This window comes from Microdochium trichocladiopsis, assembly GCF_020744255.1.
Source record: "Microdochium trichocladiopsis strain MPI-CAGE-CH-0230 chromosome Unknown B0I36scaffold_6, whole genome shotgun sequence".
NCBI lineage: Eukaryota > Fungi > Ascomycota > Sordariomycetes > Xylariales > Microdochiaceae > Microdochium > Microdochium trichocladiopsis.
In genome coordinates this window covers 2,262,413-2,286,050 of record NW_025763549.1, presented here as the reverse complement: position 1 = coordinate 2,286,050, position 23,638 = coordinate 2,262,413, and the positions used below count along the sequence as shown (strand labels likewise).

The window sequence follows — 23,638 nt, the reverse complement described above, 5'->3', positions numbered from 1 at the left end:
CTGCGGTTGCCGTGCCCTTTATCCTGCTTCTGCCCCCAAACTTCTTTTTTAGTCCCCTCCACCCCTTCAGCCCTACCAGTGGTCTTACCCGTCCCTCTGCCCACCCACCGCGGAACAACGACAATCCCGCTACACGTACGTCCTTGCTCTTTGCGCTTGCAAGGCTCGCCACTCTTGCACTCCGTCAGGCCAGCTCGGGCCAGCTACGAGCTCGTGAGCCGCTCCGCTCTCGCTTGCACATCGCCCCTACCTCCCACCCAGCCAGCTCCACACATCGCACTGCCCACATCGTCGCTCATTGTGCCCTGACGACACCAGAGCTGCCGGCGCACGACAGGGCCAGCTCCCAAGCAAGCAAGCAAGCAGCGGCCTCTTCGCCAGTCTCGCCTGTGGTTGATCCATGGGGCCAAGGACGCCGCCGCCTATCCCGCGACAGCCGACGCTGTAGTCTCCAGCACTGCCGCCGCCATGGCCTACACGCACAGCGCCATGGGCAACACCATGGGCCCGCACGGCACCAACAGCCTGCTCATCAACAGCAGCCTGCTCCCCGGCCAACAACCGCGACAGCACCACTTCCCCTATCCTCAGCACCAGATCCAGCACCAGAGCTACCCGCTGCCGCCGACAACAACTGCTGCCCTGCCGGCGTCGTCGACAATAGTGCACGCACCAGCACCAGCAGCGACGACCCTCGCGTCCCCGCAGCCATCCCCGCGGACGCCCCAGTACCACTACCCGGCTGCTCCCGCGACGCTACCACCACAGCAACAAGCACTACCGCTAGCTCCCGGCAGCACCCACAGCGACAACGACAACGACAACGACACCATTGATAGTAACAGTGACGCCTCGGCGGTTGTTGGACCCGCGAGGCCACCTGAGAACACCCGCCGTCGCCCAATCCCCCGCAAGGGCCATACAAAATCGCGGACGGGCTGCTTCAACTGCAAGCGAAGGTGTGTCTTGCTTGTGCCTTTAGTTTTGTTCCTGCGCTCGGCGGTCTCCATGCTTCTGTCCCCGTTGCCCACAAGTGTCTGTGCGTCCTGCCAGTCTGTGATTTGAGCATCCCTTTATCCTTTCGTCTTCTTACTGGTGATTGATGTGCGCCTGTTCTGCCCGCTTCCGTCGACGTTCGTCGAATTCTTACCCGGCGCTGATCCTTGATCTCCTGGTGCTGGGTTTTGCTGGACTTGCTCCCACAGCATGACGCCGTTTTATGAGACCGATGCCCAGAGCATCACATGCACTGTCCCGCCTTTGCTGTCGTTTTCGTCATTGAAGTGACTGGCTGACTGACTATTGCCGCGCAACTCCAGGAAGGTCAAATGCCAGGAAAACCAGCCGCGTTGCGCTCAATGCCAACGCCTCGGCCTCTCCTGCGAGTATCCCATCTCGCAGAAGACGGTACTTTCGGTACACTCCAATGTGACGCATGGCGCTCCGCCGCACGCAGTGCCTTCAGCGCTCGAGCTTCAAGATCTCAAATTCTTCTACCACTTCATGACTGATGCGTATCCACCGCTGCCACTTGGCTGCGACGAGGTGTGGAAGCGGACAGCGGGCATGTCGTCAAATGTGTGTCCTTTTCTCCCCTTTGTAGAGTCTTGGTCAGTGGCTGACCTCTCCAATAGTACGACTTCCTTGCCCACGCGATCTTGGGCCTCGCAGCCTCCCATCTCGGCCTGTGCACCGGCGAGGACTACAAATCCAAGGCCCTCAGCCACCGCGTCACGGCCATCAACTTGCTCAACGAGAAGCTCTCCCAGCCGTGCAAGAACCAACAGGACGGCGACGCCCTGTTTGGCGCCGTCATGGTCCTCGCCTTCCAGGCCGCGTACCTCCCCGATGCGATGCTCGAGTTCGTCACCATGGTCCGTGGGTGCGATGTCGTGTCCAAGCGAATGATGCCGGACTTTGCGTCGTCCCAATTCAACACGCTCACCGCCGAGGGCCACGCGAGCAGCATGCAGCAACTCATCACCGCGCAGGGTGAGGACTCGAAGAACTCGGGGCTGATGAATGGGTTCATCACCTCGGTGGCGTTGCTTGATGGACTGTGCCAGACCGAGTTTGAACGCGCATATTATACATGCCTGCAAAGCGTCATCGAGACGGCGCGTAGTTCTTATGCTGGAGGTTAGTCGGCCCCCTTTGGAACGAGAGAATGTTGAACCCACTTGCTTGACTCCTTTGCTGACACACCACTGAACCACAGCGTGGGCCGAATTCACGAGACTGTACATGCTTCCCAGCGCGATGACCAACGACGAATTCTCCGCCTTTGCGCAGCCAGACAACTGGACATCTCAGCTCCTCCTCGTGCACATGTTCATCCTCGACTTCATGCTCGGCGACTTTGTCCTGCACGGCTCGCAGCGCATCTCGCGTGCAATGCGCAAGAAGATCCTGGTCACCTGGATCGAGCGCCTCGGCGAGCGGCTGCCGCCGGGGTACCAGCACTACATTGACTGGCCGCTGACGTACGGCAAGATCATGATCGAGCACCAGAGGACGAACATGGTGCCCACGCAGGAATATCTGAGCACGTTTGCCACGCTACGCACGCAAAAGTCCGAGTCGCCGAGGTCCAGGCAAGATTCGCAGACACCACCAAGTCAGGATTCCATGGACGCGTATCCGTCGCCGAGCGAGAACGAGTACAATCTGTGGCTGCCCACTGATGGGATTAGGAGCGGCCACTGCTGAAAGCGTGGTGTGCTGATGCTGCCGGCGTGTGAAGGAGCCTGATCATTTGACTTAGCCGAGACCACTGCAAGGGCTCCTACTCCTGCAACATATTGCGGCGCGCCGGCTCTGGGGCCAGGAACTCCTGCTGTTCCTACCCACATCTGTCAGTGACAGGCCACGACCCAGCCGCAACGCCCTCGAAGACCTGATAAATCAGTGCGGATCTCGAGCTGCCTGATATTTGTGTCAAAATAGCACTCCACAGCTTCCGTGATATTTTCGACATGCATATCACGCAAGCACATCCCCACCTCGTGAACGGATTACAGCTAAGCAGCATACACCTGGATGAGCAATTGTCGAGATGAAAACGAAACAGACGCTGTCTTGGAGCCTACCACGATATAGGCCCGCACAGAACTGATTAGACGACAACAATTGCAGTTGGACTTACCCTGCGGCTTGAAATTGAGAAAGCGAATCTCGCGACAGAACGTGGCCCTTCAGCGCTTTATGACGCAGTATATTTACCTACCACAACCGAAAAGAAGAATCGTGGTCTCGAAGGACCACACTGGCCTTGGAAACTGCCCGGTGTGGTGCCTTGCTTATGGGAAGCACCGATCAAGACATGGGCATGACCATGGTTGGGCGTACAGACGGTCACCCCAAGAAGGGGATGAACCACGAGGCAGGCAGCCCGAAGGATAGACGAGGGGGAAGTCACGATGAACAGAATGAGGATGGAAGCTTATTATTGTATTTATATACCCCCTTGGATGTCTAGAGATATATATGCAACACTGCACCGTTCCCGGCTCGGGCACTTAATCGATCACGGTCAAAATGAAGCTGGCTCTTCTGCAGGTCAACGACTACCGTTGTGCAAATGTGCAATGTCACCAGGCGCGGGCTGTTCCCGGGGGGCCGGTCAGCACTGCACTTGTCTTCCAGAGCGAATCTGCACCGGAGGTTGACAAAGTGGACGTGCATCGTGATACATCATGTACGTTGCCGAATGTAGGAAATGCATAAAAACATGATCGTCTACAGGGGGCTAAAAAGCTAGGGACATGTCCAATCCACTCCCATGCGTTTTTGGCCTCGTGGGGCATCATTATTGCCCTTCGCTTCCTCAATCCTTTTCCCCACCGTCTACCAGCTAAGCCAGCAAGCCAACCGACGAACTAGCTGTCCGACATTTTCTCTTTACAGCCGATCGACTGCTCCCAAAGCATGTGCGCTAGACCCTAAGAAAGCTGGAAAGAGCAGGGGTACACCAGAAGGGGGTCAGGGCTATCGAGCGGGATCTGCAACACCCCCCCGTCTGTCTGTCTGTCTTGTCCCGGTCTGGTCTGTTCACACAACTGAAAACCCCAGCGCCGATCGGGTCCTCAACTTGTCGTTAGCCCCAATGATGCATGTCTCACTAGGTCACTCTTACACGGGGCGGCACTTTTAAGGATACTTTCTTTTCTAGCGTGGGGCTCGGCGTGTGCTGAGCTGTGCTGAGCTGCGCTGGCAGAACCAGACGAGATGAGAGTTGGTCGACTTGCTCTGGTCTAGATATGAAATAGTAGGCGGAATGGGTGGAGGGAGTGTTTTCGACGTGCAGGATGCCAACGTCACACGCACACACACACACACCAAACATACACATACACGCTGGGCCCGTCCGTGTGGTGCGAGGTCTCGCCCACCCAACCTCCTCTGGCACGCGAGACAAAACCGTCAAAGCCGCGCGCCTGCCTGCCCTGCTATCTCCCGGGGGCGCCTGTTGCTTGGCAACAGTGATCTTGGCTGGCGGTCAAAGAGTGTTCACGGTTAAGAATGCTACGGGGACTTTTAACATATGCTTTCCATATCGTCCCCCTCTTAATTAGCGTACGTGGAAGAGAGAGCCGGGGCTAGCTGGCATCATCTTCCAATAGTGCGCCCCGCCGAAGCAGTGGTGAGAGTACCCAATGGCTAGCGTCTTCCATTTACCAACTGGCGGCGCTACACATACACACGGACCACAGCGAACTCTTGATTAGAAATAGCTTGGTTTGGCCCGCTCTGCCCCAGCGGGAGCGGCCCGTAGTGTTGGGGCCAAAATGGTTGGAGGAGGAGGAGGAGGCGGCGGCGGCGAGCACGGGACACGAAGCTGTGGTCCGTCCGGGTGGCTTTCGTCATACCTCACTTCCTCCCTCGATTGGGGGATCCCTTCGTGTCGATTTCCCATGGGGGGGTCAGGCACCAATTGGCAGGAACAGCTCACTGCATTTTTGCACATGCGAGATGTGTTTCGTGCTGATGGCTGTGTTGTAGCCCTTGACGAGGCCGGTCCTTCAAAATTATAGGTAACAAGCATTGAGATCAACCCTGAGTTGTCAAGAGAAGCTGTTGTTGGCGCGAGCGAGCATGTCCCTCAACCCCCCTCTGTACGCGAGAATCACCGCTGCCGTGCCGATCGTCCACGTAGCTCGAGCTTGGCCTGATGGCCTAGACGAGTCACGGGCGAGTACTTCGTGTGGTGGTGGCAGGTTTTCTATGTCCGGCGCAGGTCGATCCAAACATTCGTGCATGCTGCTGCTGTTGCCGCCCAGCCACTTTTTGTCTCACGTCGCCCGCCCGGCTACTGCTTTGAAGCTATGACCTGGCTTCCCGCCTTTCCTTGCTGATCTCTTCCTGAGATCGTAGCTGCTAGCTGGGTTTATCTTTCTACTTTGCCGAAACTTAGATCTTTCATGAGCAGATAACGAGCTCACCAAAGAGAGACAGCATACATCATCTGCTCAGCTTCCAACAAAACAAGAGACTATACACACAGTGGTGCCTTCTACCCGCCGCCGAACACGAGAGAGAGGGCGTCAATTCGACAAGGCCTTCCAAGTACAGAGATAAATCGAAAAACGAGGGACCTAGAAACACCAGCACGTCCCTGCTTGTGCAGAACAACGAGACTGTATCCTGGAGGTCAGACTGCAATCACAACCGACCACCGCCCAAGCCCAGAGCTCCAACACTCACTTAAGACGACGAGAGGTGTCACACACGCAAAGCATTCCAAACACCACGGCAACAAAGGACAGCCGACATCTCGTACACAAAAAGAAAACGGGAATCAGAAACCAAAAGACAAAGATGCTCACCCCGATCCCGCAGCCGCCCGGCGTCCCCGTCCTGGGCAACATCTTTGATGTGAATCCCAACAACACGTGGGCATCGCTCAAGGGTCTGGCGGAGAAATATGGTATGGCTTTGCAATTTCCTCTTTGTTTTTCTGCTTGATAGTGTCTCCCACCCTCTCTCTCAAACGGATGGTGGCATTTGCGGCCCCTCCTGTGTCCTCGGAAAAGATGGGCAACAGACTGGCTGGCTTGCTGGCCGCTCTGCTTGCCGTACCAGGTCTCAAAATCCTCACAGCACCTTATCCCCTCAAGCCTTCTCATAAACCTTGAGTTGATTGCAAAACTAACCATGCTTTTCTCCCGCCCAAAACAGGCGAGATCTTCCAGATCAAGGTGCTCGGCCACCCCATCGTCTTTGTCGCCTCGTCCGCCCTGGCCGAGGAGCTCTGCGACCAGAAGCGGTTCCGCAAGTACGTCGGCGGCCCCATCAAAGAGATCCGGTACGCGGTGCACGACTCGCTCTTCACGGCGTACGAGGACGAGGCGTCGTGGGGCATCGCGCACCGCATCATCGCGCCGCATCTCAGCCCTGCTGCTGTCCGCGGTGGCGAGGGTGGTCAAAGTGGTGAAGGTAGTCCCGGAAATGGAATCGACATGGTCAAAGAGATGAACGATATTGTGGACGAGTTGTTCGCCAAGTGGGCGCGGCTCAACAACGACAATAGCAATGGGAAGAGTGACGGCGGCAGCAGCGGCAGCAGCAACACGGTCCAGCTGGTCGGCGAGCTGAACCGGCTCAACCTCGAGACGACGACGTACACGCTGTACGGGCACAAGCTGAACCAGCTCGACACGCCGGCCGAGCACCCGATGCTCAAGGCCATGGAGGACAGCACGTCCGAGGCCATGAAGCGGCCCACGCGGCTCAGCCTCGTGAACTGGCTCGTGTACGGCGGCAAGCTGAAAAAGTCGACAAAGGTGATGCGCGACTACGCGGCCGAGATTGTGGCACACCGCCGCAAGAACGAACAGGAGGGGACGACGACGGCGGCGACGCACAACAGCCGGAGAAAGGACCTCCTCGACGCGCTGCTCACGGCCAAGGACCCCGAGACCGGGCTCGGGTTCACCCCGTCCCAGGTCATTGACGAGATTGTCACCATGCCCATCGGCTCGAGCACCGCGCCCTGCCTGCTCGCCGCGGCCGTCTACTTCCTCCTGCAGAACCCACAAGTCGTGACCAAGGCTCGCGCCGAGCTCGACCGCGTGACGGGCAGCGGTGGCAGTGGCAGTGGTAGTGGTAGTGCTGCTGCTGCTACTACCCCGGGCTTCACACTGGAGCAGCTCGACCAGCTCACCTACACGGCCGGCGTCCTGCGCGAGGCCCTACGCCTCTCCTGCGCCGCTCCCGGTTTCAACATCGAGCCCATCCCGCGCGCCGACAAGAAGGACAAGTCCCCGGTCCTCCTGGCGGGGGGCAAGTACGCCGTCGCGCACAACCAGGCCATGATCATCGTGCTCGCGGGCGTGAACCGGGACCCGGCCGTGTTTGACGAGCCGCTCGAGTTCCGGCCCGAGCGCATGGTGGGCGAGCAGTTCGACGCCCTGCCCCAGGGGGTCAAGAAGTGGTTCGGCAACGGCAAGCGCGAGTGCATCGGCAAGCACTGGGCCTGGCAGTTCAGCCTGATCGCCCTGGCCAGGATGATCCGCGACGTCGACTTTGAGGCCGCGGACCCGGGCTACGAGTTTAGGCAGGACGGTTGGTTCAACATCCGCCCCGTCGACTTCTATGTCAAGGTCAAGCCGAGGAAGGGGGGCTTGTGAAGCGAGAAAGGGGAGTCTGTGCAGGCGCGCGGGGGGGTGTATATGCTTATTTTGTCAGCTTGGTAATTTTGGGTATCTGAATTTGACAGTATGCCATCCTGTGCAGTTTGTAGTTTTCTGCCACTTTCCCCGTCCTCTGCTTTCCCGGTGCCCATTAAATGTGTATGGGTCGTAAAAAATAGAAACAAGTCGTTTGTGCCCAAGCTAATCAAATCATGCCTGGCGCCGATAATGGGGTAGATGATTCCCTCTTGCGGATTCTGTCAAGAGATTTTGTTCAGTCGTCATGCTCGTCCGCGAGCAGCAGCAATCAAAAAGCACAATAGTCAACCAGCAATGTTGACTCGCGCCGGCGCCTCATGATGTGGTTGTTATGCAAAATCCGCCGTATGCCTCTTCCCTGCCTCGCCTTCAGAGCTCTGCATAATATATCGTACACCCACTCATTGTTTAGCCGGTCCATACCATCACGACCGAAACACGGCAAACCGGAGCCGCCGGACCGCCGCGCCCGACGAGTCGACCATGCTCTGGATGGGCGGGCCCAGCCAGTCGACCTCGGTGCGCCACCGCGTGCCCGTGGCCTCGCCGACCTCGTCCCAGAGCCTCTGCCACGTCCGCGCGTCGTGTAGGAACCGCTTGTCTCCTCCCTGCATCGTCAGCGCGGGGCTGCCGCCACTACCGCCGCTACGAATGCTGCTGCTGCCCGGTCTGGACGAGGGTGATAGCGGGCTCTGTGGGCTCAGAGACCCATTGCTGTTGTCGGCGGCAGCGGCGGCGGTGGCCGTGATCCAGCCTGGCGTCATTGGTGTCATCGGCGTCGTTGGTCTGATCATCGTCGCCGTCGTTGGCGTTGTGGGATCAGCATCAGCACTCGAAGCCGACGTCGACGTGGCAGAACCCTTCCGGGGCCTCGAGACGCCCACGTGCCTCCCAAAGATCATGACGGCCGGGTCGTCCTGCTTGAGCAGCTTGACCATGCGTATCGCCGCCTTCTTCTGCGTCTCCCAGCCAAACAGGTGGAACAGGGACGACGCGTGGATGATATCAATCTTGCCGTCCAGCGCGTCCATGGCCTTGTTCTCCTGCGGCGTAGCGTCGATCCGGTACTCCGGCGCGTCCCAGGCGTTCGCGTACCGGGCACCCCGACCCCCGCCGGGAGCGGGGGGCACATCGCCCGGGTACACGGCGGAGACGAGGTCTCCGACGACAAAAGTGGCCTTTGACCGGGACCGGTCGCCAAACAGCTCGTAGCCGGCCTCGATAAAGTCGGCTTCGACGTCGCATCCGTACAGGCGGCTCGAGTTGACGCCGTCGAGGGAGAGCTGGCGCAGCACCTGGCCCAACCCGCAGCCGACATCGAGGAAGGTGGTCTGGGACCGCGAGCCGTCAGACTTGGTCTCGGCGAGCAGCCGGACCAGGGCGATCTCGTAGCACGGGTCTGTGATGAAGTCGAGCGAGAGGAAGCGGAAGTGCCCGATGCTGGCCTGGGCGTGCTTCTCCCATAATTGGTCGCGCTGTAAAGCCCCCGGGGGTGTTTGTTAGTCCCAATGGTCCACCATGTTTTCCTTTTCTTCGAAAACGGTTCTTGTTTTCCCCCATGTGTTGCCGGCGCGCGCCGTCTCGTTGGGCAGAGAAAATGACTTACAATCTTGCGCACGTGCGCCTCAAACTGGGCCTGCCCTTTGATCCCGCTGTACTGCTCGAGCAGCTTCTTGGCCGGGCCGTACAGATCCGCGGGTATGTCCTCGATGTACACGACCCCGCGGGCGAGGTCGGCGGCGCGCTGCTCGACCGAGTCCTGGTTGTCCTGCTGGCGCTGCTGGTATTGGGATTGATAGCCCGCGAGGTCTGTGGGCTGGTTGTTGGCGTGCCCTGCGGCTCCCCCTTGCGAGATGAGCCCGACCATGCGCAGAGGCCGGTAGAGGATGTCCATCCTCGTTTTGCGGAAGCCCCCGCGGCCCCCCCAGGCGAAACTGAGCGCGTTCGGTGCGGTGATGAAATGCATAGATTGGCGTCTGGGCGTGGTGTGTGCGTGTGTGTGTTTGTGTGTCTGTGTCTACGGGTTTCGTAGACGGACACACACAACACACTGGGAAGCGTCAGCAGAAGCAGGTCAGACTGTCGATAATGTAGCTTAGGAATGACTACAGAGTTGGCGTCGCAGCGTAGCTCTTGCCCGTACAGAGGGAGGGCAAGGTGACGTCCCAAGACGAGCCGAAACAAATGTGAAGATGAGAGCCACGGCCGTGAACCCCACAGAGGACGTGACGTCGCAGCGGGAATGGGTGCGCCACGAGCCGGAGCAGAGTCAAATCAGACCATCCCCCTCCCTCCAGAGCCCGAAGTAGGGACAAGACACAGATCCTGATAAGGACAATCCCACCTTGCAATTCGGGCAGAGTGCCGAGCTTATCTGGGCGGGTAGGATTTCGACAGATGTCGGATGGCACCTCAGAGGAGGCACAGGACCCGGAAGACGGAACAGGCCCGGGCAGACGGGCAGCAGCACGTGGCGTGGCAAGAGGCCCGAGGCGAGGAGGGATAGGCGAGCGCAAGTAAGCTTTGCAATGGGAAATGGCCGGCATGGATGTCGAGGAGGAGTCGAGCGGCGGCATGGCGCCATTTGCCCTCGCTGGGGCAGCAACGGTGCTACCACAAGGACCAAAGAGGCCGGGGCTGGCCATGCGGCGGCTGGTCTAGGGGATGTGTCGGCACCTTGAATCTCGGCCTGGGCTGTCCCCGGGCGGGCGGGCGGGCTCTCCCCAAAGTACCCTGAGGGTCCAAGTTATGGCGACACTAGTAGGGGTTGTGTTTTTTTCCCGAGGCCCTCTCAGTTATTATTAACCCCCCGTCAACGCACGCCGGCCCACGGCTGTGTCAGAGATGCATGCCCAGCACGACGCCAGCAGCAGCAGCAGCAGGATGGCTACGCTAGTACCCTCCGGGGTGCCTTTTGTTGGTTGCAGACCAGTGTTGCGCCACGAGGCTGCTCCCAATCACAAGTACCCTACTATGATGACCGTCATGAGGAGCAGATAATGTGTCACGAGGCAGGGGCCCGACATGACCCTGTCCAGCTCGCCATAACACGCAAACTTCCCTGAACCATGCTCCAGTCCGTGGGCTAATCCGTCTAAAAGTCCCCCGCCGCCGAGCCACACCACCTGGTTCACGCTCTCCACCCTGCATCCTTCCCGCCTTGGCCATCGCCCCGTTTCGTTTCGTTCCGGCCATGTGCTGTGCTTGTACACGGCACACTCGTAGGGCCGCTCCTTGCCCTGAGCCTTTCCCCTCTTCCTCCTCCGCTCTGTCTGTCTGTCTCTCTCCGTCCATCTACTTAGTGTAATTATCTCTCTCCCGTCTTATCACCATACGTGGGCACCCTTGCGCTATTCACCCCACGCAAGCTAACAGCAAGCCGCCTTCTTCCAAAGGTGTCTAGCCGCGTCCACCTTGCCCCCCACATAAGCCACCATCGTGGCCCAGCCGGGATCCCCTCCTGCCGCCGTCCTCAGCCACGTGCCCTCTTCAGCTCCTGTTTGCTCTTGCATCACCATCACTCCCCTCCACAGGCCTTCAGCTTCTCGTTCCTCGTCATTCCATCGTCGGCTGCAATTCATGTCTACTGGAGCAAGCAGCTAGGGCGAGTTCAATCGTCGAAATGAGTAGATAATAATAAAAAGTTTCATAGCATTATCTTTTCGCCCCCTTCCAAAACTGACTCGCAGGCTGCTCCGCCTCTCTTCTCAATAAGCTCAATGTAACCTAGAACCCCGCCATGCTGGACAGGAGCAGTATAAAAAAACAGTAAACGCCTCTGAAATGCTCGATGGAGGTCGTGATATACCATGGTCGTAACGCTCGCCCAAATTCCACACGTAGAAATATGTAAAACGCCTTTTGTGCACTATCCCCCCAGCCCGCACGTCCGTCGACGGCGGCACTCATATGCTTCTTGGTTCTTATCCGCAACTCATCGTCCGGCCCACTCCATCGGAGCAGGTCCTGCCAATATGTACTACTTCCATGGCGCCAGCAGCGCAGCTGGGTACAGAACGTACAAGCCTGTGCGCTCCTTGACCATCATGCCGCGCGGTCGAAACGCCTGGAGGTGTTCGTTGTATAGATGCAGCAAGTAGGTTTGTGCTCATAGTAAGCAAGTAAAGCATGCCAGGCCATGATTATATATGTCGGCGACTTGGCGCACTGGTGCAGCCTTGGTGGTTCAGTTGTTGTTGTTTGTAGCATTGTCTTCTTCGATGATTCGCTGGACTTCCTGTGGGTTGAGCAGGATTCGCTTGCCCAATTCTTCGGGGCTCTTGCCGTCTCGCACAGCGCCGAAATCAAGTATCTGTGAATACCAAGGACAAAAGGTCAGTCATCACGCCGTCCCCCAAAAAGCAGCGTCGGAGACAACAATTACGTACCTCAATGAATGTGATGCCATCCCGCTGCACAGCAGCAACGCACCGCCGCTCATCAAAGCGGACTTGCCAGACACCTCCGAGGTCTGTAAGAAGATCTTGGATGCACTCTCCGGTCCGGACGTCCCACATCTTTAGCGTTCTGTCGCTACCGGAGATCACCTTGCGTCCATCGTGCTGAAAACAAGTGATGGCGCCCGTGTGCGCCGTCAGCGTTGACTGGCATCGCCCCGACTCGGGATCCCAGATGCGGAGGGTGCTGTCGGCAGCGGCAGACACGAGCCGCTCGTCCCGCAGGTCCAGCAAGCCCACTAGAAGCGAATGACCTTCCAAAGTGTGGGTACAGGAGCCGGTTTCCAGATCCCAGATCTTGACGAAGCTGTCCATACTACCAGAAATGCAGCGGTTGCGCGCAAGATCGAGAACCACGCTGTACACCTTCTGAGTGTGCCCCTGCAAAACATGCACGGTCTCCCCTGTGCTGATCCGCCAAACTCGAACCGTGTTGTCGTAGCTGCCGCTGACCAGGGTGTCGGCGTGCGCTGCGATAGCCCGGACGCTGTGTGTATGACCCTGAAGGGTACGAATGAAATATGGGCAGTCGGCGTCGTTCGCCGGGGGCCCTGTCTGGATATATCGCCGCGAAGTCGCCTCTGGCAGGCGCCAGACACGCAGCTGGCTGTCTCGAGATCCTGTGATGATGAGTGGCTTGGGAGGCATCATGACTGGAACTCCATTCTCAACCTTGCCGGTGTCAGTTGGCATGAGGATTTGCAGGCATCTGACAGTGCTAGTGTGGCCATAGAAGATCTGCGTGCACATGCCCTTCTCAATGTCCCAGACGCGGACAGACCGATCGGTCGATCCGGATACAAGCGTGTTGCCCTCATACTGCAAGGCCCAGACACCGCCCTCATGCCCCTCCAAACGCTTGCGAAGCTTGCCAGTCTTGGTGTCGTAAACGTGGATAAACATGTCGTCGCTGCCAGTAATAATCTTGTCCTCGTCGAATTGCAGGCAAGTAATGACATGGCGCGGGTGGGCAGTGAAGGCGACGTGGCCCGGCTTGACCTTGCCGCTCGTCCAGCTTTTCCGAATCATAAAATGTCGGCGGTAAAGGGACTTGTAGAGGTGCATTCGTCTGAGACTGGGAATGCCCAGTTGAGGGTCGGGCACGGCCATGGCAGCAGCATTGGCCGCTGAGATTGGACCTTCGCAGGTCTTCTCCTTGATCAAGCTTGAGACAGCAGAGTCATGGACGATAGCCTGTCGCTTGCTACGTTCGAAGGTCGCTGGGTGAAGAGCTCTCTTTCGCTTCGATCGCAATCTCGAGTGAGGATAGTCAGATCTGGACGACGATGAAGGTGACGGCCCGGGTAGCATGCGGAGCAGGTCAGGCTCTGAAGAGTGCAGACGGCTCTGCAGGCTGAAATCCCTCTCACAACCCTCGGGCCCATGGGGGTCTTGCCAGCCCCAGCCTTCGTGGATAGCTCTGTCGAGCTCGGCTTGCGAGATGGTGAAGCCATCACGATCAAAGAGCTCTTTCCAGCCGGTCTCATTGCTGTCGATTATGCTACGCCAGTGCTTGGATACCTGAGCAGCTCGGCAGAGATCGCGATGGTCGAGGTACGTGAGAATGTGAAGCGTGAGCTCAATCGGGAGGTCTTTCAAAACATCGCGGTTCAGGGCCGGGTTGACTACTGTTGCCACCGCATGCAAGGTCTTTCTCGAGCACCGTCGTAAGAACTGGTACATCATGAAAGACTTCATCTCCGTGGGCATCGCGTCGAATGTATGCAGCATAGACTGGCTGTCGAGCAGGCTGCTTTGCAGATAGTATTCGGAGGACTCTGAGTGCCGACTACGGTTGCTGGGCCGCGTGATCGCTGTCGACGAGCCTTGTCTGCCCTCATCAACCGGGGTGTGGCGTTCATCATGGAGCACGGAGCCATCCGCTCCATCTGCCATGACTTCGTCTTCATCATCATCATGCAATTGAGCAGCCTGCAGTGTTGGGGATAAGCGAGGGCTCGGAAGGCTCGCATCTTGGGCCGCGACCGTGTTGATGGCTCGCGGTGGGTGGAGGGCCCGAATGGACTGTTGAAGGGATTCGTCGGCGTCTACGTCAGCAAAGGGCTCGGCGTCGGTGTCCGTGATTGGTGGTGTTGCAACATTGCTGCTGAAGACGGTATGAGAGTCACTGCCGGTAGGACTCGTAGCCTCATAGAAATGTGGCTGATTCTGCCGCTGGCTATCGTGACCGGATGCCTCGGCAACGTCCAGGTGAGATCGTCGAGTCCGCAGAGACCGAAGGGGTTGATTGCTGCGGGGGTAGTCGGATGTGCTGGGTGTAGCAGGCAGGTCGGTGACCGCTCTGTCGTCGTCGGCATCTTCTGTATCTCTACGCGAGCCATGGACCAAGGCTCGGCGGAATCGTTCTGATACGGCTGTGGGACGAGCCGTGCTCTTGGACGGCGAACGAGCGTGCTCGAGTCTTGCTTTGGCCGATGTCGTGGCAAAGGTTTGGCCACTGGAATGCACGTCTCTGTTTGATTGCCGCGATGCCCGTGAGTGAGTTCGGTCTGGGGTCGTATCCACGTGGACGGTGGCGTCATGCCTGACCAGCTCTTGGCTGGAGTCCTCACTGGCACTGTTATATGTCTGTCGAATCCTCAAATCATTAGCTTCCTCCTGGAAAATGGTCTCTCCCGACTTGAAGTGGGGGCACGCAGGAAGCCAGTCCAGCCTGGTAGTGAGTGCATGGTTGTTGGTAACAGTCAGACGTACATCATCGTGATCATCGTTCCCCGAACCATTCGGCCAGCCGAGTGTACCTGACGAGGACTCGATGCCAAAGGTGAATTTCGCCAGCTCGGGAGGCGTGGGCTTCAGGGCGAGTGGGAAGTCTCGCGGGTTCAACGCTGATAGAGACCGCTGCTCCTTGACGAGGAGGGGTGGGTAGCATCTCTTTGTGGTCGTGGTCGTTGTGACAGTCTTGGTCTCTATGCACTCAGCCACCTCGAAGTTCAGCTGAGGATGCGAAGCCAGGTCGGCGGATTCATCGAAGTTCACAGAGACGGTGGTCTGGCTGCTGGATCGTGGCCGCTCCTCGGTAGCCCTCGAGGAGAATCTCATCGCGTCGTGATGGAGGAGGCGTCGTCCGCTGGACGCCGACAACGGTTGACAGTATTTATGTCGAGAGGCCGCTCATCGGTATGAGTGGTCGGAGGAGGGTATGTGCTTGTTTGTTTGTGCCGAGGGCTCGATTCGACCTCGCACAGCCAGGGGGAAGCCGTCGAACTGGCGGGCGGTGGCACGATCGAGACACGGTAGTGACTCCTAGAAGTGGTCCAAAAACCAACAACAAGATCGGCGGCCTAGTCACTGAGGACAAAAGTGAGGCTTGTTGGGCAGATGCGTGCCCAGGTTCACGTGAGGAGGTATGGCTCGGGGTGTGCTGACGGCGGAGTTGTCGAGGCGCCTAGTCGGGCAATACGGTGTGGGCTGGGCGTGTCGGCGGTCTCAGCCGACAAAGAAGGACAGCTTTTGGCGTCACGCGTTGTGCAGAGTAGAGCAACGACAGACCGCGGTGTTGGGAGAGGGCGAAATGAGGGGGGACGGGGGCGGTGTCGATGGGTGTGGTGGTGGTGTTGGGAAGAAGTCGTGTCAAAGGCGGTGCACGGCACTTTGGGCGGTGATGGTGCCCGTGTGCATGAGGCGTTGGAGCGTATGCCTGCCTGCCTGGCGAGGCCTGGCTCAGTGGCCAGGCTGGAAGGTGAGTCGTTAGAATGAATGGGTCTAGCCTGCCCTGCTTGCCCTGCACAGAGGGCGGGCACAAGCCGCCAGCCGCCCGCCTCGGTGGACCAACTGCATGGCGTCCCGGGCCAGTGCCTGCCCTGCCATTAGAGCCCACGGCAAGGTTCTGGGGCCCGCACGGAGGGCGCCCGGGGCCCCTACAGGATGACTCGTCCTGAGGCGGCCCTGAATGCGCCTGTTTTCATGGCGCATCATCGCCTGACTTAGCGTAGTAACGGTGCGTGCCTGACAGTGCAAAGTGCTTTGCATACAGTAGCCCGCCTCCCGTTCTTATCGATTGTCGGCAAAGTGCTTGCATGTCCAGTAGGCGCCGGTGCACGGAGTACGGATTTAGCAACGACCTCCCCGTGGCCACTGGTCCTGCTCCACGGCAGATCACGCCGGAGCGAGCGAGACAAGCACGGGGTTGACAAAAATTTCCCCCCCGCCTGCGCATCGGCGCCCCTTTCTGGGTGCCACGCTCGCGATCGTCGGTCTGCGTGGTTGCAAGGATGGACAGCCCGTGTTTGACGTGAGCTGTTGCGACGGCCGAAGTTCCCACCACACGAGTGCCTAGGGATGAAAGCATCTTGCCAGGCATACATCCCGGCCGAAGGCTCGCGTCAGCTCTGTTTTCAACGTGAAGATTGGATCGCAGGATGACGAAAGCGCTCGCTTTCGGTGGTCGTGCAATGATGGCTGATTAATACTGGGGGGGGGGGGGGGGCGAGTCAAGACAGGCGGCCGAGCCTTGCGAACATCGCGTGCCCTGGCGGCCCTGATTCATGCATAACAGCAGCAGGTTTCCCTGTCTGGCCGTGCTGCAAGCAAGGCAGTAACACCACCACTACCAACACTGCGCTCGCGGGTCCCGAGCAGGTCCAGGAATGGCATCGTGGTGGCTGATCTCGGGAGAAGGGAGCAAGGGCGGTCAGCGACACTCCGATGTCTGGCTTGCACAGAGCCGCATCCCTCTGACGGCGCGACATCCGCTGGACTAGTCGGGGCTGGGCATTCTGGACAGCCACGGAGGGCAAGCCCCTGTTTAGCAAAATGGCGCTGGAATGGCAGCGGCCCGTCCACCGACTACGGTGGCACCGTGCCTGTCCGAGACCATGCATCTGGTGATGTCGGAGGCTGACCCTGACCACGCGACTCCAGGACGGAGCCCCAGGCCCGGCGCCGAGCAGTGTTGGTGCTGGCGACAGGTCTGCTGCATGAGCACGGCGCTTGGAAGGGGCCAGTCGGAACCCTTGGCTGGTCGTCGAGCCACAACCTTGCCAAAGGAGCAGTGATGATCCCGTTCTCCCCGCAAAGACCTTAACGTAATCAATTCACCACAAGCAACCCCTCGGCCTCTGGTTTCCGAGCTCAGCTTTGAGAAGTCGCGCATAACCCCGTCTTCCTGCTGAGAAGCCAAGGCCGGGAAGCCAACAGTTTGAGACCCAAGGCTCTGCTTGAGAGGCGGTTCGTGGCCTCACAGTTTAGCCTACGGAACATGACCCTGTGTGATGTTGTTGGTGCAATGTCGATTCTGTGTGGCGGCGTCTCTTCTGTCAAGGCATCGCATTGTGCATGGGAGCCATAGTCATTGTGCATACCCTTTCCACCCCTTGCTAGTCCCCATTCATCGTCCATTTTCATCGAGTCGTACTCGACAGGAGGAGGCTTTTCCGCCTTGCTTGACCTGGCTGGGGAAGTAAGTATGCCCCGCTCGGCCAGAGCTGTCATTTGCGAGGCTGCTGACAGTCCTCACAAGGCCGGCAATGCCTTGAGTGGTGCCGTGATGCGATGCCTATTGTGCGCTCAGCTGACATCATGCTTGCACCGGGTTTTATGCCAAGGTGACATGCAAATGCCCCGTGGCCCTCGCGGTGGGGTTTGTCGTTTGCACAAGGCACCTGCAACTGTGGCCACGTGCAAATGCTGACAGCACGCGATCCTCAGGCAAACCTGCGGAGGTAGGCCGTGATTGCGCAGGCTGCATGGTGCAGCTCGAACTCCGCAGAGACGCACTTGATGGGAACCAGTGAGCTCCCTGGGCATCTGTGGCCCTCTCGAGAGAAACCGGGAGACCTTGCTTCCGTTCAAAAGTACTCAAGACTGGGTTGTTGCCGAACCTCGCGCACTTGCAGAAAGCACAAATTGCGGAACCCCTGGAGGAGCCGCCAAGTGCACCTTCTCTCGCCATCCCAAGCTTCACGGCACCTGGCCGTGCCTTCGAGGACCTGGCCCCACCCGATCTCAACGTCGCGGCAGCCTCGCGTGGCCTCCACGGCAGGACAAGGAGAGCATCAAACAATGTATGAGACCTAGGCTGACCAGAGCCAGATACAATCGTTTGCCCTTTGGGCTCGGCTCGTTCGACTACGCCCCTGGCTCATCGTTTCGTCACCTCCGCAACTGACCCCTTGGCGGGCATAGCCAGCAAACCAATACCTCGAGAGCCTGCTGCATGACAAGCCATCAAACCACCCGTCTTGTCGCCCGCGCCTAGTCGCTTACCATCAAAGGCCGCTGCCATGCCGCACCACTGGTATTCGCACGGGCAGCCGGTCCCGCCGCCGCTGCCGCCCCGGAACCCTGCCCAGAGCCATGGCTCTCAAGAGTATCCCGCTCCGCACGCTGGCCCGGAGGACTCCTCGCCGCCCATGCCCCCACGGCCTCCGGGATACGATCGCCGCCCGGGCACGGCGTCGAGTGGCGGAGCTCTGTCTCCCGGTCTGCCCAGCAGCGCGTTCCCCAGGCCGCCCATGAGCCCAAACAAAAGACCCTACCAGTATCCCCCGCCGCCTCCCGGCCCGCCGCCCGGACAACCCGGCTATTTCCAACCGGCCATACCGCCGTTGCCACCCCGGCCTGCGACGAGCAGCCCGCACCTCGGACCTCGAGATCAAGGTCGTGTCTACTCACCCCCCGTGGCCAGCCCAACCACACCCGGCTCCCCCGGCTTTCCGCTGCCACCGCCGCCACCTCGCAGTCCTCAGCCGTACAGTTATACGCCTGCAAACCAGAACCAGTCCTCCCGAATGACGCTGCAAGGAGAGGTGAGGATGTCACCGTCGCCATCTCCGACATTCGTCACTCCACAAGAAACTCCTCTGTCGTCTAGTGTTCCAAACTCGCCACCTCCCCCTTACTCTGCTATGACCACTCAAGGGCCGGGCCTTGAACCAGGAACGGCACAGGAGCAGTTGAGGTCTCCTTCAGTCGGCTCTATCCCTTCTAGAGTCCCAAGCCCTTCGACCGCTAGCTCAGCGCCGATTTCGCCACTTCCTCAGCCGGGGCGAGTTGACAGTATACGAGTTCGCCCATCACTTTCCCAGAGGACGACAGGTACTAGCGGTTCGCGAACACCAATTTCACCAAGCGCGGCGGCAGACAACCTCGACGCGCTGCTTCAATCCCTGTCCATGGAGTTCCGCATTCCGTCTCCTGCGACTGCGAATTTTCCGCCTGAAACTGAGTCTCCTGGTCCAGCAGACACTTCTTCTACTCCACCCTTGACTTCTCCTGCGCCGCTTGAGCCTCGAAAGTCTCCCAGGTCACATCCGAAACCGTCCGAAGCTGGAAAGTCAGATGAGCCTACGAATCAAACTAAAGGCAGAGCACCAGCAATACCGACTACTGGTCGTGCTGGTGAAAGCGGCTCGCCCCCAGCATCTCCACCATACCCGGTCAATAACGACGGCACGCCTGCACAGCCAGCTTTACCGTTGTTTATGGACAGATTCTCGCAGCCACAACATGAGCAGCCTTCCGACCTGCCCAAAGTCTACAAAGCATACCGTCCGCAAGCGGAGGAGACTGGGTCCTCGAGTACAAACACAGCGATTGGCCCTTCAAAGCAGTACATGAGCTACAATCCGAGTCTTGCAAGCACAAATACAGAAACGAATCCGGCTCCAGAACCACAATTTCAGCCAGAGTCAAAGGCCAGTTTCGGGCCACTGCGACCTGTGACCATGCTCTTTGATCCATACCAACAACAACGAGCGGGAGCTGCCCAAGAACCCCCATCAGTCACGAGGTGTATTGACTCACCGGTAATTTTTGCGACAGACTGGTATTGGCATCCAGACGTACCTGAATTTCTTGTCTGTTCGCGATGCTATGTCGATCATATCTTCAAGACGAAGTTTCGGAGCTTCTTCGAAAGCAAGCGGCTCGATAATAACGGCACTTCACGTGTCTGCAAATTCAGGCATCCGCGTATGCGGGACCATCTGTTTCAGCACGCAGTCAGTACGGGATCGATGAATGAGGCCTTGGACTGGATGCAGGCACGTGCGGCAATCCCGGATTGCAGCGGGATGATGGGTGTCAGAGGAGTGGAGGCCCCTGGTCTTCAATGGTACAAGCTCCGCCAAAACGATGACATACCGGGCTTTATTTGCTGCCAGGCGTGCTACGAGGATCGACTTATGTGTTTTCCGCAGCTTGCAGAAGCCGAGTTTGTCCAAAGCCCCCCACAGCAACCGCAAGATCACTGGGCATGTGACATGGCCACGCCCTATCTGCAGCGGGAATACGAAAGGTGTATTGCTGCCGCAAAGATGGGCCAGGATTCACCATCTGAAAGTGAGTGGCGAGCTTTCTGCCGAGAAGCCCGAGCAAGAATGGCCATGCCTCTCTGTGGAGGCTACCAATTGATGAACACATATCGACGCACCTGGTTTGTCCCCGACGACGGCGATCTGTCGGGCCTTGTCCTTTGTCAGGCATGTTACTGCGACAGCATCTTGCACTCCGGTCAAGAGTCACGCTGGCACACCGCACCTGAGCTTTCAGAAGCAGCAGGTAGTGGGCTAGTTCGTTGTGGAATGGGCGTGCCAAATATTCGCACTGCAATGAACCGAGCCACCGATACGAACGACTTCGAAGTCTTTTGGGCTACCGCGCGCCAAGTCATGGCCGAAAAATTCTGCGACCCAGACGGTATCGCAGGCGGGAAGTGGTTCTCTCTGAAGCCCACAGACCAAGAGCAAGGAAGCCCATTCTCGAATGAATTTCATGTCTGCGGTGCGTGCCGAGCTGGCGTGATTGAAGTGTTGCAGATGGCGGATCTCCTAGAACCAGTCCAAGAGAATGGTGCGAACATTTCTCCGATCTATGTTTCACGTCAAGGACAAGCACCCCGCCGAATGTGTAGCATCAATCCTTCTCAGTCTCGGTTCGCTGAGCACCTGGCTTTGATTTACGAAGCTTTCCTCATTCGCTCGGCTGGTTCTCTGGCTTCTTACGCATCCAAGCACACCTCAATCGCCCCTTGTCCTAAGGATGATACGGATGTCGTTCGGAAGTCAAACCCCGCTAGGAAGTGGTACGGTTGGTACGACTGTACGGTTTGCCAAGAGTGCTTTCATGGCTTTGTGGTCCAAGGCGGACATGACTCGTTGACGTCAAGCATGGAATTGCATAATCAACCGATATCAGGCGACCAAGATAACGACGCTCTTGCAAAAAGCCACGTCGGGACAACAATGTGCGAACTATACAGCCCACGAATGCGGAACCTCTTCGCCTCATGCGCCCAGGCGTCCCCGCCTGATCCAGCAGCGCTATTGCATTTCAGCAGTGCCCAGCGCAGGCTTGTGTACATGGAGACGGTGCCGCAGATCAGAGACATCATGTCCGTGATCAGTACTGCGCTCGAGCAGAAGCGTAGCACCTCAAACAGCCAGGTGCTCCGAAACGATCTCCACCGTGTGACGAGGCAATTCCAGTACATCCCGCACCCTCATCAAGCAAGGCCGGCTCGGGCGCCGCGACCAAGTGGTACAAAGTCGTTGGGGCCGGCGGCACATGCCCCGGTACCGATGATGTCGCCCACAAGCCTCGGGCACGGCTTCGCATACAGGGAGTTACTGGTCGCTGCGCAGCACGAAAGCCAGCTCTGGGCTACGGTACTTCAGAGGACGGGGGGCCAGGCGCCGCATGTAATTCTCGGGGAGCTGGAGAAGCGGTGGCGGAGCGTTGAGTGATTGCTGCAGACGCAATCTAGATTATGAGCGTCCAAGGTGTATGGGTAGTCGCTTGGTGGCCTATATATCAGCGCAAGCGTGCACATTCTTGAACTGATCGCGCCATGCAAATACTTCAAGGCTTAGATCTCCACAGCCTATTCTCGTGAATGCTAGTCTTAATGACCATCCAGAGGGGTGATGCAGGCCTTTCAGTGTACGTTGAGTTTCACCGTGGCGCAATATTCCTGCAGGGAGGCTGAGAGAGGCCATGTGCTTAGCATTGAGGCCTCGAGCGGCGCGAGATCTCTTTCGCCGCCGCGCTAGCTCTCCCAGAAAGTGTGAAAAGGAAGAACTGCGCAACTCTAACAGCTTTGACCATGAGCACGTGAGGAAAACTCGACTGAGAAAAGAGAACAGAAGACGTGAAGCATTTTTTTTTTTTGATTTGATGTCTCCCCGAACAAGCCAAGCGCTGTCGGGATTATTTGAAAGTGCCGTTGACAATCCTGCGAGGAGATGCTTTTGGTAAACGGCTCCTCCAGGCTTCTTTTCCTCATGAAACCGGTGTCCTTTTCTTTCTTTCTTTTTCTTCAAGAAACGGGGCCAACAGAAAAAGAGTAATAAACGGTTGTCAACATGTACGCGAGAAACATGGCCAAGGAGGAAAAAAAAAAAAGGAATGGCCTTGTAATGTGGATGGTCATTGTACCACAACTGCGGACTACTTCGCCCCCAGAGGTAGATGTTTTTCTTATGGTGCGTGTTATCCGCGTGCCGAAAAGCAAACCCGATTTCACCGAGAGGACGCAATCACGGCCTTCGGGCTCTGGTTTCCGGATGCTTTCTTTTGTTTTCTTCTTTTCTTTCTTTTTCTCTCCAAGACCGTGTTGCGCATGTCAAGAATTCCATTTCGTGCTTTTTATCTGGACACTCGCTGTACCTGCATTGCATGCCCGCAGCCCTTGAGGAAATGCAGTTTCTGCCTAAGCACCCACCCAACCGCGTAGACATGTCCTTGTCCTCAACGGCATTCGACTGCTACAAAATGGGGCATCCATTCTCACGTGGGCGTCGCCGCCGCTCCCGCCCGCCGCCGTGCCAACCACAGCCCGCAGCCCCTTTCCAAAGGGAAGAACAAAAAAGTTGCGCTCTTCTTGGGCTTTGGGGACTCGGCTTCCCCCCCCCCCCCCCCGGCTCAGTCGCCGCCGCGTAGTTCTCGCGTCATTCGGCGGTAATCCGTACTCCGACCAGTCTTTCAGAGAGGGGAACTATTTTTGCCGCGCCCAATTAAAATAAATGTTTGCTTCAACTCAACCCCTTTCGATCGGGCTGATTGTCTCTCTTATCTCTGTTCTCTTATCTCTTTTCTATGTATTGCATGGTTGGGATTCTCGGCACCTTGCACCCTTGCAGTTCGATTTACTTCTGACAAGCATGGTGATGAAGCAGGTTTTGTTTGCTGGACTTGCCTATCGACTTGAACAGCGAGGTTCCCACTCACAACCAACCACCCGCCCCCCTGCCAGGTCGGTCCGCACCTCGGGGCCGAAATGTCAAGCCGTGGCGGTTCACATGGGCCGCCCTTACGAAGACAATGGTATAGAAATTGTTTTCTGTTCAAATCGTACTTCTCTTCTCGTATTGGTGGGTTAATTCGACGGCAAGTTGAGGTCGTCTGTCTTTGTAGATTCCTTCCTTTCCATTACCTCGTGTTCAGTAACGGCTTCCAGCCGGCCAGTGTGGGGTACGCAGACATTTGACTTGTACAAGGCCCCCCGGCTGGACTTGACTGATCGCGGGGGGGGTGGTGGTGGTGCGGTTG

The 23,638-nt window shown here is 58.0% G+C and overlaps 8 protein-coding genes across 8 annotated transcripts; 4 read left to right on the top strand and 4 right to left on the bottom strand.

Annotated features, from left to right (window-relative positions):
* The first annotated feature begins 10 nt into the window (after positions 1–10).
* Positions 11–2,957, top strand: B0I36DRAFT_133500 (uncharacterized protein). The gene is made up of 4 exons (XM_046148251.1): positions 11–959; positions 1,320–1,578; positions 1,635–2,139; positions 2,219–2,957. Exons 1-4 carry the CDS (start codon positions 469–471, stop codon positions 2,707–2,709), a joined length of 1,746 nt encoding a protein of 581 aa, XP_046011816.1. The 5' UTR covers positions 11–468; the 3' UTR covers positions 2,710–2,957.
* Positions 2,958–3,736: 779 nt separating this feature from the next.
* B0I36DRAFT_325944 (uncharacterized protein) lies at positions 3,737–4,272 on the top strand. Its single transcript, XM_046154289.1, has one exon. It carries the CDS (start codon positions 3,782–3,784, stop codon positions 4,151–4,153), a length of 372 nt encoding a protein of 123 aa, XP_046011815.1. The 5' UTR covers positions 3,737–3,781; the 3' UTR covers positions 4,154–4,272.
* Positions 4,273–5,817: 1,545 nt separating this feature from the next.
* B0I36DRAFT_291283 (cytochrome P450) lies at positions 5,818–7,655 on the top strand (the record flags this gene model as incomplete). The annotated part of the gene is made up of 3 exons (XM_046151728.1): positions 5,818–5,926; positions 6,178–6,420; positions 6,469–7,655. 3 exons carry the CDS (start codon positions 5,818–5,820, stop codon positions 7,626–7,628), a joined length of 1,512 nt encoding a protein of 503 aa, XP_046011814.1. The 3' UTR covers positions 7,629–7,655.
* A 440-nt stretch (positions 7,656–8,095) lies between these two features.
* Positions 8,096–9,564, bottom strand: B0I36DRAFT_364056 (uncharacterized protein; the record flags this gene model as incomplete). The annotated part of the gene is made up of 2 exons (XM_046158895.1): positions 8,096–9,145; positions 9,277–9,564. The coding sequence occupies 2 exons, from the start codon at positions 9,562–9,564 to the stop codon at positions 8,096–8,098; spliced, it is 1,338 nt and encodes a 445-aa protein (XP_046011813.1).
* A 223-nt stretch (positions 9,565–9,787) lies between these two features.
* B0I36DRAFT_133486 (uncharacterized protein) lies at positions 9,788–10,323 on the bottom strand. Its single transcript, XM_046148250.1, has one exon. It carries the CDS (start codon positions 10,252–10,254, stop codon positions 9,940–9,942), a length of 315 nt encoding a protein of 104 aa, XP_046011812.1. The 5' UTR covers positions 10,255–10,323; the 3' UTR covers positions 9,788–9,939.
* A 130-nt stretch (positions 10,324–10,453) lies between these two features.
* B0I36DRAFT_325941 (uncharacterized protein) lies at positions 10,454–11,301 on the bottom strand. The gene has a single exon (XM_046154288.1). The coding sequence runs from the start codon at positions 10,962–10,964 to the stop codon at positions 10,563–10,565; it is 402 nt and encodes a 133-aa protein (XP_046011811.1). The 5' UTR covers positions 10,965–11,301; the 3' UTR covers positions 10,454–10,562.
* Positions 11,302–11,813: 512 nt separating this feature from the next.
* On the bottom strand, positions 11,814–15,329 carry B0I36DRAFT_133468 (quinon protein alcohol dehydrogenase-like superfamily). Its single transcript, XM_046148249.1, has 3 exons — positions 14,843–15,329; positions 12,059–14,716; positions 11,814–11,982 (listed from the first exon to the last, which is right to left on the bottom strand). Exons 1-3 carry the CDS (start codon positions 15,188–15,190, stop codon positions 11,857–11,859), a joined length of 3,132 nt encoding a protein of 1,043 aa, XP_046011810.1. The 5' UTR covers positions 15,191–15,329; the 3' UTR covers positions 11,814–11,856.
* A 3,161-nt stretch (positions 15,330–18,490) lies between these two features.
* Positions 18,491–22,066, top strand: B0I36DRAFT_385012 (uncharacterized protein). Its single transcript, XM_046161036.1, has one exon. The coding sequence runs from the start codon at positions 18,502–18,504 to the stop codon at positions 21,832–21,834; it is 3,333 nt and encodes a 1,110-aa protein (XP_046011809.1). The 5' UTR covers positions 18,491–18,501; the 3' UTR covers positions 21,835–22,066.
* The last annotated feature ends 1,572 nt before the right edge of the window (positions 22,067–23,638 follow it).